The sequence below is a fragment of the Heterocephalus glaber genome, unplaced genomic scaffold, assembly GCF_053883595.1.
Source record: "Heterocephalus glaber isolate CG9 unplaced genomic scaffold, H.glaber_assembly_v1.0 deba00001545, whole genome shotgun sequence".
Classification (NCBI taxonomy): domain Eukaryota; kingdom Metazoa; phylum Chordata; class Mammalia; order Rodentia; family Bathyergidae; genus Heterocephalus; species Heterocephalus glaber.
The window spans coordinates 1128598-1148785 of NW_028258338.1; the positions used below are offsets into that span (position 1 = coordinate 1128598).

The 20188-nt window shown below is 36.7% G+C and overlaps 1 protein-coding gene across 5 annotated transcripts in view; it reads left to right on the top strand.

Annotated features, from left to right (window-relative positions):
* Nucleotides 1-20188, top strand: part of Phf8 (PHD finger protein 8) — a 143808-nt gene that overhangs the window by 111232 nt on the left and 12388 nt on the right. For all 5 annotated transcript variants that reach the window (XM_004873522.4, XM_013068783.3, XM_087189640.1 and 2 more), the window contains 2 exons: nucleotides 3303-3398; nucleotides 16938-17047. In XM_004873522.4, the coding sequence (XP_004873579.1) occupies nucleotides 3303-3398; nucleotides 16938-17047 (206 nt within the window). The remainder of the gene's footprint in view (nucleotides 1-3302; nucleotides 3399-16937; nucleotides 17048-20188) is intronic.

A 20188-nucleotide genomic window follows, 5' to 3' on the forward strand; every position in this document is an offset into this window, starting at 1 on the left:
ACTATTATTGTAGAACTACTGTTTCTCCTTTTGATTCCATCACTGTTTGTTTCATATATTTTGAGGATCTGTTATTAGGTGCATGTGTATTCATAATTATGTTCTTGATGAATTAGGTATATTGTTAATATGTAATGCTATTCTTTGCCTCCTGTAGCAACTTTTGCCTTAGTTTATTTTGTTAGATACTAGTATAGCCACTCCAGCCCACTTTTTGCTTACTGTTTTTATGAAATATCTTTTTCTAGCCTTTTACTTTCAACTTAGTGGTTTGTTTTATTTAGATCTATTGTATATCTCTTGTAGATTCTATACAATTTGATCTTTTTTTTACTGCATTCTGTCTCAATCTCTGCCTTTTTATTGATTTTAATTCATTTGTGTTTAAAGTGAATACATATACTAAGAGCTCATGCTATTTTCGCCAGTTTTTACTTTTGTTGTTTTTTATTTGTGTATGTTTTCAGTATATAACAGTTTATGTTCATATTGGGGAATTGGTACATATATGTAACATATCTTAATCATTTTCAATCCCTTTACTCCCTGTGCTCTCCTTTCCTCCTGATCCCCTTCCCCCATCTCCAAAAAGGTTGCTATTTAGAGACAGGGTCTTACTAAATTGCCAAGGCTGGCTTGTAACTCCTGGGCTTAAGCAACCCTCTGACTTAGCCTCCTGAATAGTTGGAACTACAGATGCATGCCACCTCACCCAGTTTTTATTTATTGTCTGTATGTACAGTATTAAATCTTTGTAGTTCTTCAGACATCCATTATTGGTTTCTTTCATGTTAAAGTAATTTTTTGTGGTGTAACAATTTGATTCACTCCTCATTGCCTTTTTGCTTACTTTAGTTATTTTCATAATGATTACCTTGGAAATTAAAATTAACATCCTAACTGTTACAGTCTAGCTTGAATTGATACCATTTAGTTTCCACAGAACATAGAAACTTGGTTCCTAGACAACTCCACCTTTCCCCAATTTTTTTGGGGGGGGGGTCATAAATTATATCTTCATGCATTGTATTCCCATTGACACAGATTATAGCTAATGGTTTTATGTTTTTGTCTTTTAAAGAATTTAGAACATAAAAAGAGAATTTTATGTATGTATATATGTATGTTGTTCTGGTGATCAACCCGTAAGAAGTATTTAGAAACCACAAATACAATAACCCGGGCTTTTATATTTTCATTTGTAGTTACTTTATTGGTGTTATTTCTTCTTTCAAGTTATTCTCTATTGTCTTTATTTCAACCTTTAGGACTTTCACTAACATTTCTTTTTTTTTTCACTTGCATTTTTTTTTTTTTTTTGGTACTGGGGATCGAACTTGTGACCTTGCGCTTGTGAGGCAGGTGGCAGAACCACTAAATCCCTGGCCCTCACTAGCATTTCTTAAAAGGATGTTTCTGCCCCATTATGTAGTCTTGGCATCCTTGTCAAAAATCATTTGGCCTTATATGCAAGGGTTTATTTCTGGGCTCTCTTCTGTTCCATTGGTTTGTATATCTGTCTTTATGCCAATACTCCATTGAGTTAATTAATATTGTTTTGTAGGGTTTTTTTTTATGGTACTGGAAATTAAACTGTAGGCCTTCACACTGAGCTACATCTCTCTCTACCCCTTATTTTACTTTTTATTTTGAGATAGAGTCTTGCTAAATTGTGTCTAGAATGGGCTTGAACTTGGGATCCTTCTGCCTAACCCCTCAGAGTGCTTACATTAGAAATGTGAACCACTGTGCCTGCCTCCACCCTTATGTACATATTTAAATATATTTTCTTTCAATGTACAGATTTCATTATTATCTGCACCTCTCCCGATTATTGAATGGAATACCTTTGGTCAGTTACTTTGCACATATCATCTCTTAACTCTCACAACTTTGCAAGACAGGTGGTATCTTTTATGGAGGAAGATTCTGAGACTTAGAAACTTCTTCTAGGACACTTGTAGCTCAGTCCAGGATTTTAAAGTAATTGTTTGACCCTGAGGCACAAGATCTTTCTACTATACTACTCTTCTTTCTGTGAGGTAGAAAACCTTTCAGACACAGCAAAATAACAATAATGGCTTTACGTAGGACCTTCCTCAAAAAACCATGCTACCTGACTCATTTCTTTCTAGGGACAATCAAGGACTCTATTTTAAAAAAGAATTTATTTTTATTTTTATCTTTTGGTTTTTTGAGACAGGATCTTGCTGTATATTGTAGGCTGGCCTTGAATTCGCTATGTAGCCCAGGGTAGCCTATAACTTGTGGCAGTCCTCTTGCCTCAGCCTCCCGAGTGCTGGGAATACAGGCATGTGCCACCACGCCTGGTTAAGAAATTTTTTTTAAGAAGTCAGGAGGCAGAAGTTTTACAAGCCCTGTTGATGAAGGCCTGAAGACTAATTTTTCTACAAAGAGGCCCTCTGGGAAGAAGTATAAGGCTGGATTCCTCTGAAGAAGTAGAATTCTAGAGAAATTTGAAGCTGGTCATTAGGAGGAGTGGGATTAGTGTCATTTGGGGGAAGTTTTCACTACTTTGATTCTCTTCTAGTTTAGTAGTGGCATCAAAATTTGATCTCATGAATAGTTATCTTTCTAGACCATGTTCCTATTAAATCCTATGTGTGTTGATTGTGAGAGTATGATAAATTTTGCTTATTTGTATTTCTGTTATGTGTATTTTGTCATTCATATCATGCAATTGCAGTAATTTTATTCCCAGTCCAGTCCAAATAGTCTTTTTGTTCTGTTAATGTATATTAAATGTGCACTGTTTATTTTTTCATTCATTTAGCAAACACTGAGGACATACACTGGATTGTGTTAGGCTCCCTTAATATGAAATCAAATAATGCATATCTCTGCCCTCATGATAAATAGGTACAACAGTTTTTAATAATCAGTTTCTAAATACTGTGTAATATCTCCATTACAGGAATATAGAGGATGCTATGGAGAGCTGAAGAAGTTATCTGAATCAGATTAGGAGAGTAAGGGAAGGCTTTTTGTAGGAGGTAGAGATAGAGCTGAATTTTGAAAGATGAGTAAAGTAACTCATGAAATTACCCACCAAATGGGTGAATGCATCAGAGTTATGTAAATGTGGGACAAGGACTTTTACAGCAAGGATGCAAAGGTAGAAGAGGCATGAAATGAGACAGATTCAGGGGCTGTTGTAGTTGCGTATGGATTGTGCTAAGGGTACACTTGTATGGGAGTGAAAAGAACTGAAGTATTTGTTATTCTGTCTTTACTCTTTTGTATGAGATCTCAGTTTACCCTGCTTTCACTTCTCCCTATAGTCTACCCTTCCCTGGAGTCTGATGATGATGATCCTGCTTTGAAATCTCGACCTAAGAAAAAGAAGAATTCAGATGATGCTCCGTGGAGTCCTAAAGGTGATCCAGCATTCTGTACCTTTTACTCTGTAGGGTTGGTTGGGAGAAAAATAGGCTAGTGCTTATTAGGATATTTAATAGAAGACCTGATTCAGTTACTCATTTGTTTGTCCAGTAAATGTCTGTTATGTCCAGGTACTATGTTAGGTGGTAGATCTAAAATCATCAGTATGCGACAGTTATTTTATGTAATCAGTCCAGCAAAACCAGAGGTAAATGTTGCTTTTGATAGTATATGGCTTGACATGAAAGGAGGAAGACCCAGAACAGATTTTACCAAGCAGTTTTGGTAACTGCTTGGGCTTCTGAGAACATATTGATGCCATCATCCTAGCCTTCTGATAATTTTATTAGCAAGGAGGGAAAATTCTGCTGACTATTGAGTTCTCTGCAAGGCTGAAGACTCTTACTTTATTGATAAGCTATCTCTGAGGAAGGAAGAAAAGATTAATCCTTGGGTTCAGCGTGGAATGTAGAGGGTGATAGAATAATTTTCTCAATCTCATTGGCTGGGTGATTCTTGTATTGGAGAATGGTGTATCAGTTAGCTTCTGCTGCTTAAAAAACTACCCAAAACTTAGTGGCTTCAAACAAAAATAGTTGATCATTTGTCATGATTCTAAAGGTTGGTAGAGCTGTTCGTTCAGTTTGAGTAAACTTGACTGGGACTGAGTGGTATAAAAAGTTTCTGGGATCTGACTTGGATAGTTAGGATCTTTCTCTTTATGGTCGTTCATTCACCAGGAAGCCAGCCCCAACTTTTCCGTAGGATGACAGGCTTTGTAGGAGCAAGAAGGGATAAACACTTTTGAAGCCTTTGCTTGCATCATGTTTGCTTTTGTTCTGGCGACTAAAAAAAGTTACATGGTGAGCCTTGCTTGATTCCAGAGCTAAAGAAGTAGATTGTCAGAAACTCCTGCAGTAAGTCTCTAGTCCCCACCTGCCCAGTGCGCGATGCAAGGTTGAAGAAAAACTTGAGACAGAGTTAAAGAGAAAGTATGAACTGGGATGGCCGGTTGTTCCTTTGCCAAAAGGCACTGGCCTGTCTCTTCCACTGAATTTTATTATTCATCAATCAGGGTCAAGGTGCATGAATAGATGTGCAGTATGTGAAATTACCATGGAAACTAATGCAGGCAAGGCTTTAAAGAGAAGTCAAAGCATTTTCAAATTAGAGGTAAGATAGACAAAATATATGGTTGTAATTAGAGCATTGTCCTTCAAGCTATGAAGGCACTAATTGTGGGAATGGAATTTGGGTGCGATTACTCCGACCTCAGCTATGGATGTTACCTCATATTAGCCCCGCAGCTTCGTAGGCCATTACTCTGGCCTCGGCTGTGGCTGTTAGCGGGGAGGTCATGTTAACCTGCGTGCTACAGCATTGCTCATGAGATACTTCTGTGAGTCACGTAGCTTCAGTCAGACTCGCTTCTTAAAGTAAGCCAATCGAGGGATTTAACTCTTTGCAGCCTGCACTGCTTACAGCATATTTTGGGCATAGTCAATACTGTGGTCTCTGGCAGTAGATTGCATTTCTTCAGTCACATTGTGAAAGGGTTTGCATACAGGGAACTGTAAGCAACTGAAGGTCATTTTTGCAAAAGTCTGCTGTAGAGGGTGCTAGAATCTCAGTACATGTGATTCCCAGGCAGTAAAGGGCTTGCTATTCCCACCCAGCCTTATTGAACCTTTCTGGTGTTTGATTGGTGTTGGGACAGCAGTACATTCCTGGGAAGTGCTGTTTTAGTTAGCATTTTAAAAAAATCAGGCCTACCTATTTTCTTGTATGGTTTCTAGCTTTACTTTCTCCTATCAAAGTAAAATCTTCTGATTCGTATAATAGAAAATGTGGAAAATATTGAAAATAAAGGGAATTATGAAAGACTACCTTTAATATTGCTACCCAGAAGCAACCACTGTTCACATTTTGACATATTTCCTTCTAATCTTTTTTCTATGCATTTTTTCTTTTTATGGTTGAAATAGTACTGTGCATGCAGTTGTATAACCTACTCTTATGTGTAGCAAATTAAATAGTATGAACAAGTTTAGGATGAAAAGCAATGCTTTTCTGCCCCTGCTTTCTCCATCTTTCTTAACTGAAAGACAATCTCATAGTTTTCATTTTCCTGGTAACTACTTCTAAAACTCAGTATTATTGAGTATATATCATCATATTTTGACTTAACTTAAATTTCTGTTTCTCCTTTTTTCGACTTATGGTGTGCCCTTACTCTTTCTCATCCTTTGTATTCTACATACTATTTTTTTTCATTTATACTATCAAAGTTGTTAACATAAACATTATTTTCTTATTAATACTCTGCATTTAGTAGAGGTTGACTCTGAAAATTGAAAATCAATAAATACATTTGGGCTTTTAATATTATATCATAAGCATGTTCCTATGGTGTTGTTGATAAATAATATTTTTGATTACCTCAAAATAGCTATTCAATGAAAATATCTGAAATACCTAACTTCTTCTTTGGGCATTTAGGCTATTTCTGAATTTTTATAATTAGTGATAACATTTGGAGTGAAAATCTTTATATGTAAATGTACTACCTCTGGTATTATACTTAAGATGGATCTGCATGAAACCTTAGAAGGGCCAAAGTATATGAGTATGAACAGTAAAACATCTTCCTACTCCTGTTCCACAGCCTTCCACTTTCCCACTTGAAATTAAACACCAGTTTATCTTTTCAGAGATAGTTTATGCCAGTGCAAGCAAATACATATACATGTTTGCCGCCCCCCCCTTTTTTACTCAATTGGAAATTTACTTTGTATACTGTTAAGGTTTTTGCTTTTCTCACTTACTTTTAGAGGTTGTTTACACTCCCATAAGCAAAGCATACAAGTGTTTATTTCTGTACATCTTTGTGAACAACTTGTTAATAAGGATGTTTTTTTAAAACTCTTGATATGTCTTGCCAAAGCGTCTTTCCAGAAAGGTTGTACCAATTTATACTCCTACCAGCCATGTATGAGAATGCTTGTTTATGAAATCCTTGTGGGCATTGATCATAGAAATTAGAAATAGTGTTTGCCTATGATTAACAGGAACCTCTCGAGCATCCTTAGTGGTTGTTTAGTCCTGTGAGGTCACAAGATGGCTACTGCATATCTAACATTGGGGTCTGGGTTGCAGTTAGGAAGGGAGAAGCAAAAGGAACAGGGCTGCTGAGTATACTCTCTGTCCAAGAAGTTTTAAGTTCCACTTTTTTTTTTCCAGTACTGGGGATCAAACTCAGAACCTTGCGTTTGCCAGGCAGGTACGGTGCCACTGAGCTACATCCCCAGCCCTAACTTCCATTTTTAAAACTTCTCTTTGGCTGAATGGTGTCATATGGCCAAGAGTGTCACAGAGGTCAGAACTATAGTTTTTATCTAGGTATGATCAAAATATACAATGAATGTTTAAATTAAAAAACATTTATTATAGTAAAAGATGCATTGCCATTAAGCTCCCTCAAAGCTGGGTGTAGTAGTGCATGCCTGTAATCTCAACATTTGAGAGGCTGAGGCAGGAGGATTGTTGTAAGTTCAAGGCCAGCCTAGGCTACATAGTAAGTTGAAGGCCAGCCTGAACTATATAGCAAGACCTTGTTTGAAACCTCCCTCAAATCACTCCGCCTTGCTTTAAATACACTTAGCCTATCGTTCTTGTCACTTTCTGAAGTGGTTCTAGAAGTCCTCTTTCATGAGTGTCTGTAGGAAGTATGATAAATACTTCAAATGCACCTGCCAAGTGCCTTTCAACAGAAGGGCAGGCTTATAAAACATTTCAGTGTATCCTCACCTATCTTGTTCACCAGATCTGGCTCTGCGCAACTTCTAGCTATTCCCTAAAGTAAAGATGACCATTGAAGGTAAACCTTTTGAATTGATTCAGGGCATTGCTGGAGCCAAGACAGTGCAAATGAAGACTCTCACAAAAGAGAATTTTCAGAATTGCTTCAGAAAGTGGCAAGAATGATGGAATAAATGTGTTCAGAGTGAGGGGGAGTATTTTGAGAAGGGTGAATAGCAATATATCTTTCACTGTCATCATTTAAAAAATTTAAATATTTACTCTATTTCTCAGTCACACTTTATATATTGCTATCCCACAGAATAAGGATTTTTGTTAGTAAGTAGAAAAGGGAAATTTTCTTTTTTTGTAACTTTTCTTTTGTCCTATGTCTGTTTATCCTTATGGATCTTTAAGCTTTTCAAATTGCCCTTTTTAAATAGTAAGGAAATAGTGAATAGTCATTTTTATTATACAAACACACACACACACACAGATCCAGCTCAATTTACAAGGGGGTATATCCCACTACACCTATTTTAAGTTGAAAGCATTGAAGCTGAAAAATACGTCAGCTTCAGTGTTTGATACTCCTAACCATCATATCAAACATTAGCTTAGCAACACAGTACACTAAGAGTATCTATTGCTTTTTTACTCTCGTAATCATGCGGCTTACTAGGAGTGGTTGCTTGTTGCTGCTGCCCAGTATTGAGAGAAAGTATTGGGTCATATATGACTAGCTGGAGAAAAGATCAAAAATCAGTATTTAAACTACAGCTTCTACTGAATGAATACAGTATTACTTTTGAACCACTTGTATATATGCATACATACACAAATTACTTACACATAATTTGCTTATGATACTTATTCTATATGAAAAGTATGAATATTTCTGTCAGATGTTGTCTTTGTTACTTTTCTCATTGCTGGAACAAAATACTCGACACTCACAAATTAAAGGAGCAAAGGTTTATTTTAGCTAATAGTTTGTTGAGATTTCAAATTCATAGTCTGCTCCAAGGCAGGGCAACATGGCAGAGGGGAAACAGTCCATGGCAGAGCAGGCAGAGAGCAGCAGCAGTAAGTCTCCTTTTTCCCTTTATATTCCATCCAGGCTACAAGCCTATTGGTTGGTGCCACCCACATCCAGAGTGGGCCTTCTGTCCTAAGTCAGTCCATTCAGCCACACCCAGAACTATGCTAAACCAGTCAGACTAATCCACTATCACACACCCTTAATCCAGTATCACACACCCATGATCCAGCCACCTCCCAGGAGCTCCACCTATGAGTGCATGAAGCTTTGAGGGGACACCTAGATGCAAGCCATAATAGATGTTGAAATTTTTAATTGATTTCCTATTCAGAGAACAAATAATTAACATCTCTGTAGTTTTGTGCACTTTTTAATATCCTGTGTTTTAATCTGTCTAGAAGTGTTTAACATATGGTATTGAGCAGAGGATCTAAATTGGTTTTCCCCCTAGATAGGTAACTTTTGGTGCTGCAATCATATTCCTACTAAGCTAAAATGTTTTTCTTTACCATGTCTACTGACACATGCATATCATGGACTGTTTAGAGAATGACTATTTTATACCATCAATCTTCTGACTGTTTTTATGCTGTTATCTCACTTATTCATCGGCTATTTATGACTTGAAACCCACAAAATCACAAGACATTCCCAGACCTTTAAAAAGTGACTTTTAGTTTACTGAAAATAAAAGGATACATTCTTACTATGAAGAACATCTAGCTTAAACGAATATAATGAAACTAAACTGTAGAGCAGAGCTGTTATCTTTAGATAGCACCCATAGACTTTTGGATTCTTAAATCTCCTACAGTTATGTAAATGCATGTATATATGTATGTATATTTCTCTAGCTAGTAACTTACCACATTTTCAAAATGAGTCAAAAAGGATTGAGGCATACTATTAGAAGAATTCCCAGAACAAGACAAACATGTTCATTAACACTTCTATTATTTAGCATTATTCTAGAAGTTTTAGCCAGTGCAATTAGGAATGAATCAGAAGTAAGAATGGTAACTATTAGAGATTAAGAGAAGAAATCATCACAAGGTAGGGATCCCTCATGGTTGGAATCCTGTTCATTTTTGTCCATCATTTTATCTGTAGCACCTTGCATAGTACCTAGCACATGGGAGATGTTAACTAAGTATTTGACAAAAGAAAGAAATTATGATTGTCAGATACATAGAGAAAAATAGAGATACAGTGTGATTGTATATTAGAAAATGCTAGAGAATTAATTTTAAACCGTTAGAACTAAGAAGAAAATGTAATAAGTTGGGTGATCACTTGATATAAACTGGATATTCAAAAATCAAGAATTGCTTTTTAAGCTACTGTGATTTTAAAATCAGCATGGTACTAGCAAAGGAACAGACCTGAGGATCAGTGGAATAGATTAGAAGATGCACAAACAATGCCAGACATGCTCAGCCACCTCATCTTTGACAAAGGAGCCAACCACCCTCATTGGAGGAAAGATAGCCTATTTAATAAATGGTGTTGGAAAAACTAGATTTCAACCTGCCAAAGATTGAAACTAGACCCATACCTATCACCATGCACTCTAAGATCGAAGTGGATTAAAGATCTAAATATTAAGACAGAAACACTAAACTTGCTGGAAGATACGTTAGGTAGAACTCTTGAAGACATTGGCATAGGAAAAGACTTCATGAAAAAAACCTCAGAAGCACGGGAACTAGCACAAAGAATCAACAACTGGGATCTCATCTTATTAAAAAGCTTCTGCACTGCAAAAGAAACCACCAACAGAGCTAAGAGACAACCTACAATATGGGAAAAAATTTTTAGCAGCTGTACCTCAGACAAAGGACTACTATCTAGAATATATAAAGAATTGAAAAAAATCAGACCCCTCAAATTCAAAAACCCAATTCAAAAATGGGCATCTGAAGTGAACAGACATTTCTCAGACAAGGAAGTAATAGCAGCAAACAAATATATGAAAAAATGTTCAAGATCACTCGTCGTTCGAGAGATGCAGATGAAAACAACACTGAGATTCCACCTCACCCCAGAAAGAATGGCTGCTATCAAGAAATCAACCAATAACAAATGCTGGCGGGGTTGTGGGGAGAAAGGAACCCTTCTCCATTGCTGGTGGGAGTGCAGATTGGTGCAACCACTTTGGAAGTCAGTATGGAGATACCTCAAAGAACTAGGACTAGAGGTCCCATTTGACCCAGCTATCCCCTGCTGGGTATTTTCCCCAAAGAATTAAAAGAATCATACCACAGTGATATATGTGCACCCATGTTCATAGCGGCACAGTTTGTAATAGCTAAAGCTTGGAAGCAGCCCAAGTGCCCATCAACTGGAAACTGGATAAATAAAATGTGGTGTTTTTTTTTTATATAAAATGGAGTACTACTCAGCCATAAAGAACAAAAAACTAGAGTCATTTATAGCTAAATGGATGCATATCGAGGCCATACTCTTAAGTGAAATAAATAGGACACACATGTGTAAATACCGAATAGTTTCTCTAGTGTGAGAACTGATAGTGTAAACAAGGGTTAAAATGATTAAAATCAATAATTGATAATTTGAAATAGGAAAAAAGGTCCAAAGACGAAGGAGTGAAGGGAGGGGAGGGGAAGGGGAAAGGAAAAGAGTGAAAGGAAAAACTATGAGAAAAGAAAAAAAAATGGAAATGAAATCTGTGTAAATAGGGAAGGGCAGAGGGGGTGAAGGGTACACAGGTAATGGGGAAAAAAAAATCTCCAAGATATATCATGTACAGGTACAAACACCCAATGATAAATGTAAATGAATTGTATACCTAAAATGTACCAATAAAAGAACTTAAAAAAAAAAAGAATTGTTTTATATACTGATGTATATCACCACAATATACTGAGAAAAAGGATCCTACTGATAATAGCAACAATTATGTGAAATACCCAAGAATAATATTAAGAAGATATGTGTAAAATCTACATAAAGAACATTTTGAGACTTCACTGAGGAACATAAAAGAAGGTAGAGGTATACCATGTACCTTGTTACAAAATACTGGTGTTAAAGAGTCATTTCAATTTATACCTTTACCATTCTAAATAAAATGAGAATGGAATTTTGTGGGGAACTCACTCTAAAACTAACTTTCAAAGCAAACAGATATGGTTAGCTTAAAGAATTTTGGGATAGAAAAAGTAATTGAAAATCTACTTAGATATACTGTAGTGTTACAATAATCAAATTAATGTGGTTACAAGCAAAAGACTAGTCAGTACTTTTCCTTTAAAAATAAATTTTTGTTATGAAAATTTTCAAACACAGAAAGAGTGCCATGAACATTAAAATATCGCCCAAAGTTGATAATTAATGTTTTGTTCTATTTGGTTTATTCTTTTTTGTCATTCATTATTATTATTTTTTGGTACCGGGGATCGAACTCGGGTCCTTATGCTTGCAGGGCAGGCGGCGGAACCACTGAGCTAAATCCCTGGCCCCTCTTTATTGTCATTTTAAGTAAAATCAAGACATCATGACACCTGTAGTTCCTTGCTGATTTTCTAATTGTTTCAATAATGGACACATTATTAAAAATGAGTATTGAATTCTACAATTATTGTTGGTGAATTAGTTGGTGGTTTTTTTCCAATGCTGAGGATGGGATCCAGAACCTGGTATATGCTAGGCAATGTTTATACCCTATTGATAGCTTGACCCTTTTATCATCATAAAACGTGCTTGTGGGTTAGGGGGTATAGTTCAGTGTTAGGGTACTTGGATTTAGTCCCCAGGACCACAAAAACTTTTTTGTTTTTTATAGTAATGATTTTGTCTTTCAAGTCTTATTAGTGTAGGCATTCCAGGTCTCATTTCAGTATTTTCATGGTGAGATTTCATTCTGATATTTTCCTCTAGTTCTTTAAACATAATCTTCTTTAGCCTTTGAACACATTTAAAATAAATGATTTAAAGTCCTTACCTGCTAAGTCCATCTTTGTCTAGAAAGTCAGCGGCAGTTTGTATTGATTGCGTTTTTCTCGTGTATGGCTGTACTTTCTTATTCTTTTGTATGTCTTGTAATATATTTTTTAAAAACCAGGCATTTTAAATACTGTGGCAGCTCTAGAAGTCAGATTCTCCTCTGCTCCCCAGGGTTTATTGTTTTTGTTGTATGCTGCCATTGTTACTTGTTTAGTAACTTTTCTAAACTAATTCTGTAAAGCCTGTGTTCTTTTTGTGTATGGCCACTGACAGCTTTACCCAATTCGCTTAGTAGTAATCTAATGATTTGGCAAATTTTCCTAAATGCCCCAAACTAATGACTCACTTAGTACTTTCTGAAGGCCTCTGTGTGTATGTTAGAGCATACCTTCAATATTCAGCCAGACAATTTACAGCTCTAGCATTCACTTTTTGTTTCACTTTCCTTGCTGTTAATGACAGCTAAGTAAAGTAACATTTTTTAATGTCATCTGATACCAAGTTCTCATTCACATTTTCCCCAGTTGTACCAAAAACATCTTTTATAACTGTTTTATTTTAACCAGAACCCATTCAAGGACTACACATTACATTTAATTATTACATCTTAGTCTCATTCAGTATTTTAATTTTTTTATTATGACAACTCTTAAAAGTAGAAGGGTATTACATGAATACTTTATTATCAATACCTAGACTCTACAATTGTAACATTTTGTTATAGGTCCTTTATATATATCTGGTAGCTATCTATAGTTTTTCCTGAGATGCTTCAATGTAATATACAATTCTCATTTTATCCCTTAAAATGTAAGTATCTTCTGGGCCGGGGATTTAGCTTAGTGGTGCTGCCGCCTGCCTTGCTCAAGGTCCTGAGTTCAATCCCCGGTACCAAAAAAAAAAAAAGTAAGTATCTTCTAGAAATAAGGATACCTCCCTATGTGACCACACTGTAATTTTTTATGCTTAAAAAATTTAATGCCAGATATGAGAGTACACACCTGAAATCCCAGCTACTTGTGAGGCTGAGGCAGGAGAATTAAAAGTTTAAGGCAAGCCTGGGCAAGATAGTGAGATCCTGTCTCAAAGTAAACTAAAACTAGAGTTTAAGATGTAGCCCAGTGGTAGAGCAGTTGCCTAGAATGTTCAAGGCTCTGGGTTCAATCCCCCATACCACAAAATAAAACAAGCCATAGACACAAGTAAATAATAATTCCCTAATGTCTTCTAGTATCCAATTTGTAATCAGATTTTTCCAATTGTTCCTTCAAAATGTCTTTTTATAGCTTGAGTTTTTTCCTTTCTAAAACCCAGGTCCAGTCAGGGAGGAGTTTTTTCCCAGTTTAAGACAGCCACCATTTTCTTGTGTTCATGTATTTCATGGACCAGGAATTTAGAAAGGGCACAGTGGGGACAGTTTATTTCTACTCCATGATGTCTGGGGTCTCAGCTAGAAAAATTTTCAAGGCTTTGGGTAACCTGGTGGCCAAGAGTTTCAGTCGTCTGAGGGTCTCATTTACATGTCTAGTGCCTTGTTTGGGAGGACTCAAAGGCTAAATGTACCAGCATGTGACCTCTTCATGTGACTAACTTCCTTGCTGCCAGGTGGCCTCAAGGTAATCATACTTCTTACATGTCAGCTCAGGTCTCCAACCATGAGTGTTTTAGCAAACCACGTGGAAACTGAAATTGCTGTTCCTGAGCTAGCCTTAGTAGTCACACAGTGTCACTTCTGCCATAGTCTGTTGCACCTATGACATGCGTGTTGTTTTTCTTTTAAGATAAATGTTAGTGAATGAGTTGTTCTTTAAAAACTAAAACCTCAGCATTCAGGTTTAATTGCTGTGTTTGCACTTTGTAATAAATAACTGAGTTTTGGATTGCAGTTTGGGCACTCATCTCTAAGAGATTTGCCGTTACTGGTCTATAGGTTACAAATGAGCATGCTCAAATTCAGTGCCAGACAGATCTTCAATAGGAAAGGTTCCAAGGAATTTGAGGAACTATTTTTAAACTACCACATACACAAAGTTAAAGAGACCAATGTAAAAGATACTCAAGTAACAATGACCCAAAATTATACATTAACATTTTCTTAGATTTACTTAAGATCAAGTTTCAAACAAAATGTCATTTTATTTATTTATTTATTTATTTTTACAAAATGTCATTTTTAAATAAAGAACTTCAGCCTCCTGAGTTGCATGATCTAGACTCTGCATATTGCTTATCCAGAAATTGTCCTTTATAATAACACTAACCAACCAAGGAGCATTGAAATCTAGGTCGACACCACTACTACACTGTGTGTGTGTGTGTGTGTGTGTGTGTACATATGTGTACATGTACATGAGACATTAGCTTTTTTCTTTTTCTGTTTTTGGTACTGGGGATTGAACTCGGGACCTTGTGCTTGTGAGGCAGGCGCCAGAACCACTGAGCTAAATCCCTGGCCCCTTAGCTTTTTTCTTGAAAAATAGAATAGTACAGTGCACTCCAATATACGCAGCAGTGAAAATGAGCATTTGTCAAGATTTTGCCATATTTCATTCATTATCACTTTCTTTTCATTGCTTTCCCCAATGTATTTCAGTATGCCTTTCTAAAAAATGTGGAGTTTCTCATATAAACATTATCCTGTTATCATACGTAAGAAAATTCATGATTATCTAATAATTCTTTCATGTTATCTAATTCTAAGACCTTAGTCTGATTTCCTAATTTGTTGAACTACGAAAGGTATTTTTACAATGGATTTGTTTTAATCTGGATCTAAATAAGACCCACATGCCATTTGACTGTCATGCATTTTAAGTCTCTTAATCTAGAACAATTCCATTTTAAGAGATTAGGCAGTTTTCTTGTGTGTGTGTGTGTGTGTGTGTGTGTGTGTGTGTGTATATATATATATATATATATATATTTTTTTTTTTTTTTGGTACTGGGGATCAAACTCCAGACCATGTGCTTGCGAGGCAGGTGGTGGAACCACTTTGTGATAAATCCCTGGCCCTCTTGTATAATTTTTACTTGCTTTCTTGTGGTATCATTTAACTTGTTCTTCTATTCTTGTGTTTCCTAAATACTGGAAGTAATGTGAATGACTTGCCTGATTTTTAGCGCTTTAACAACTTCTCAGGTGAGAATGTGAATTTTCTATTGCATCACATCAAGAGGCACATGATGTCATGCTGTCACTATTAGTGTTACTGAAGTTGCTACTTAGGTATATTAAGGTAAGATGGTGATCTCCTGATCTTGCCATTGTGAACTTAGGTTTTGTTCTTAAAACTAGCAAGTAGTTTGTGAAATAATGCAGTACTTTGGTTCTATGTGAATATCTAGTTCTCTATAAACAATTTCATTAGGGCTGACAAACTTGTGAGTTTCTGATTCTGTCATTCTTTCTACATTCACTAGCATTTCTACATTCTGGCATTCTTCTGTAAAGAGCTGTCCCTCATCATCTGGGACTATTTGGTTATCCTGAAATATGCTTCCTATTGAAAAGGTGGGATAAGCAACCGCTTTTTGATTTAATGTTGTTAAGGCACTATAAAAGAACTAAACAAGAAGGTGTTCTTCAGGAACTCGTAGCCTGGTTGGTAGACAAAATGCACATCACCATTAATGAGGCAAGATGGTGTATGTTGTTCTGTTTATCAAGTGACTTGTAAAAATAAGTTCAGAGGAAAGAAATGTCAGTGGGACTACAGGGATCCTAAGGGTTTTTGCAAGGAGGATTGCTTTCAGTATATCTTTAAAAGATGGGCAGGTTTTGAATAGGCAAACAGAAGGAAAGAATATACTCTAGACCAGTGGTGGCAAACCTATGGCACTCCTGCCTCAGTGGGCTGTTTGTAATCATTGAAAGCTCTAAAAGGTTCACCATCACTGACAATATGGAAGATAAGGATGAATGTACACGGAGGGGAGGAAGAGCTGCACATACTCTGGAAGTGTAATGAAGCCATTTGTCTGGAGAAGCTGAGAATATGAGTGTCTTAACCTATTTTCTACTGCTATAATATAATATCATAAACGAGGAATGTCCTAAATAATGGATATTTATTTGGTTTATAGTTCTTGAAGTTGGGAAGTCCTAGCAGGTACCAGTATCTAGGGAGGGCTTTGTGTAGCATCACCCCATGGCAGAAGCTATCACATGATGAGAGAGGACGAGAATGAGCACATGAATAAGCCAAAATCCCCCATGTATAACTAACCTACTCCCACAGGAACAGCTATAATCCATTCATGAGGGAGGTGTGTTACTTCCTAATACCATTGAATGACAAATTTCCACATGAGTTTTGGAGAGGACGCTAAACCGTTAACAGTGGATGTGGAAATAAGGCTAGGGAGGTAGGTAGACCAGAAGCGAACAACATGGACAACCTTAAATGCCAGCTCAGGTATGTTTATTTTTTGGTTTTTGTCTCCTTTTTTTGTACCAGGAATCGAACTCAGGAACTTGCACTTGCCAGGCAGGTGGGATGCCACTGAGCTAAATCCCTGGCCTGATATGTTTATTTTTTATGCTTTAATCATGTGTGCTTTAGGTATTTGTAAATTAACTTCTTATCTTATGGGAAGCAAAATCTGGCTTTGTGAATAACTAGAAGTAGGAAGACCAATTTAGACCACTTTTGGGGAAGTTGCAGGTCAAGAATATAGTTGGCCTGCAGATAAATGTCTTAAAGAGTGACAACTTCTGTTTCCCTTGTAGCCCGTGTGACTCCAACTCTACCCAAGCAGGACCGTCCTGTGCGTGAGGGGACCCGAGTGGCCTCCATTGAAACAGGTTTGGCTGCAGCAGCTGCAAAGCTGGCCCAGCAGGTAAAATGTTCAATACACAAGCAGTCGTGCTGCTGTTGATCTCTGTTTGACAAAGCCTTGCTACTCAGACCTTCAGGTTGATTAGATCCCACTGTTGTAGCGCTGAGGAGTGGATAACCTCTGACCTTTATCCTTGGCAGTATCCTGTCCCTTCCTATATCTTTTATATCCCAACTCTCTGCCAAACTGTTACCATGGGTTACATAGTTGACATGATTTAGGATGAACAAAATAATGGGGCCAGAAAAAAAATCCCTCACTGATATCACTTGCCTTTCTGGGTATTTAAAAATACCTCAGATGGGAAGGATCAGATCAGTCATTTGCTCTCAGATGAAGTCCCAAGGAGGTTACTCAGCTGAGTATATGTAAGCTCTCAGGCGCACACCAGTATTGGAAATTGATCTATTTTTCTAATAAAAGAGGTTTTTCATGTCCTCTTTATGAATCTTACCTTGATCTTCACCCCTTCTCAAGAAAACATCACCCAGTTTTTTTGTTCTAAAGGGTCATCTTACTAGATTCAATTTTACTTCTTATTGTTATAGTTTACAGAGTTATTTAACATATGCAATGTTCTCAGAAACCCTAGGAGCATTTGGAGGTGAATCTTCTGGTTCTTTCCTTATTGATATTCCCTTAGGTCTTCATACCATAGATTTTACGGTATAGAGCAGTGGTGGCTCAGCTGGCTGTTTGTTATCACTGAAATCTCTAAAAGATTTGCTGTCACTGGTATAGAATGTTACTGAGCATCTGCATTATGTTAGGTACTTCCATGTACAATGTCTAATGTAATATGCCCAATATCCTTGCTCAGTAGGTGATGTTTTCATCGTTTTACAGGTGAAGAAAATGAGACTCACTTTAAATGACTAGTCCAGGATAAGACAGCCAGTAAATGGACGAGACAAGATTCAAACTTACATCCTCTTAACTTCAAATTTCATATTACTTGATATTTAAATAAAATGAAATAGTGAAATGTTTTATATATTTTTAGTGATTACATCCTATTTAAATTAAATAGAATAATGTTTTTCATATGATATGTGGAGCTGTGGAGTTTCTTGGAAATGTCTTAGAAGCTGTTATTGGGAACCACTGGAGACCAAGAAGGCCCTTCTTTGATCAGAAGTTTCTCTGTTATGTATATCCCATGAAAGATGTAATTTGAACAAAAGGATTTTATTGCTTTAAATAAACATAAGCTAATTAAAGGTGGGAAAACTACTCTCAGTACCTTCTAAGGAGTAACTTCCATTTGAGTTGATCAGCGATTACCTCAAGGAAGAGGTTTTGAAATTGGGAAGGGCTTTTGCAGGCTAAGTCTTTGGTAGGGGATTGAGAAGCATTCCAGGAAAAGGAAAATCTTTAATTCAGCACATAAGCCCTTCTTGATTTGGTCTCTTAAGTCACCTGTCTTTGCTGACCAGCCCTTCATATACACCCTTTACACCAACCATACTGTAGTACAGTACTACTGCATCACTCCATATGTCAGATTGTCTCATTCCTTTGTGTGTTTGCACAAGCTGTTCTGCTCTTTGCAAATTGTGCCCTTTCCTATGCCTTGCCTAATACCCCTTCATACCACCCCACCAGCACTTTATTTCAGTGGACTTCCTCTATCCTTCCATAGCACTCATTAGTGATACTTATGATCATAAGTTTATTTTTTGTGTCCTTTATTAAACTGTAAGTGCGTGAAGAGTGATAATATGGTACGTAGTGTGTTTATTCAGTGTTGGAGTAAATGAATGAATGAAGAGATCTTCCTGGTTTTGAATTCTAGCTCTACTACTTGGAAAAGTTACTTATTAAATGATATATAGAATATATAGAATGATATTTAGATATTCTGCCAAAAAATGTATACACCAGGAAAATAAAAACTTGTATAACTATTTTAATACTAAATTTATTAATACATCATGAGACTCATACAAGTTACTTTTGGCCTCTACAAATACAATACAAGGCCTTTTTGGCCTCTTTTGGCCTCAAAAGCACAAGGCCACGAGTTTGATCCCTGGTACCAAAAAAAAAAGATACTTGGAAATGGAACAGAAGGTACTCAAAGTGGTGGCCATTAACTTCCAGACATTTGTTAGTATGGCGAACTGCTGAAGTGTGTGTACATTTTTTTGCCACTCTGTGTGTGTGTTTGTGTGTGTATGTGCGTGCACACTCTCAGAATTGTACTTGGTACAGAATAGTGTAGGCATATTACCTTTCCATCATTATCATTATCGATTGGGTAGGTATAAGTGCCCAGACAATTGAAAACCATGAATGTCAGGTCAGGGAGTTTGAACTTGGGTGGAGACGGGCTAATAGCTTTTTTTCATTTTTTAAAAAATTTTATTCTTTAATTGGTACATTTTAGGTATACAATACATTTACATTTATCATTGGGTGCTTGTACCTGTACATGATGTATCTTGGTTTTTATTTTTTTCCACATTACCTGTGCGCCTTTCACCCCCTCCACCCTTCCCTATTTACACAGATTTTGTTTCCATTTTTTTTTCTTTTTTCATAATTTTTCCTTTCCCTTTCCTTTCCCCTTACCCTCCCAACACCCCTACACCTTTGGACCTTTTCCTATTTCAAATTATCAATTATTCGTTTTAATCATTTTAATCCTTATTTACACTTTCAGTTTCTCACACTAGAGAAGGTATTCAGTATTTACACATGTGTGTCCTATTTATTTCACTTAAGAGCATGGCCTCAATATGCATCCATTTAGCTATAAATGTCTCTAGTTTCTCAATCTTTATGGCTGAGTAATACTCCATTTTATAAAAAGCCACATCTTCTCTATCCAGTTTCCAGTTGATGGGCACTTGGGCTGTTTCCAAGCTTTAGCTATTACACACTGTGCCGCTATAAACATGGGTGCACATATATCGCTGTGGTATGATTCTTTTAATTCCTTGGGGAAGATACCCAACAGGGGAATAGCTGAGTAAAATGGGACCTCTAGCCCTAGTTCTTTGAGGTATCTCCATACTGATTTCCACAGTGGTTGCGCCAGTCTGCACTCCCACCAGCAATGGAGAAGGGTTCCTTTCTCCCCACAACCCCGCCAGCATTTGTTATTGGTTGATTTCTTGATAGCAGTCATTCTTTCTG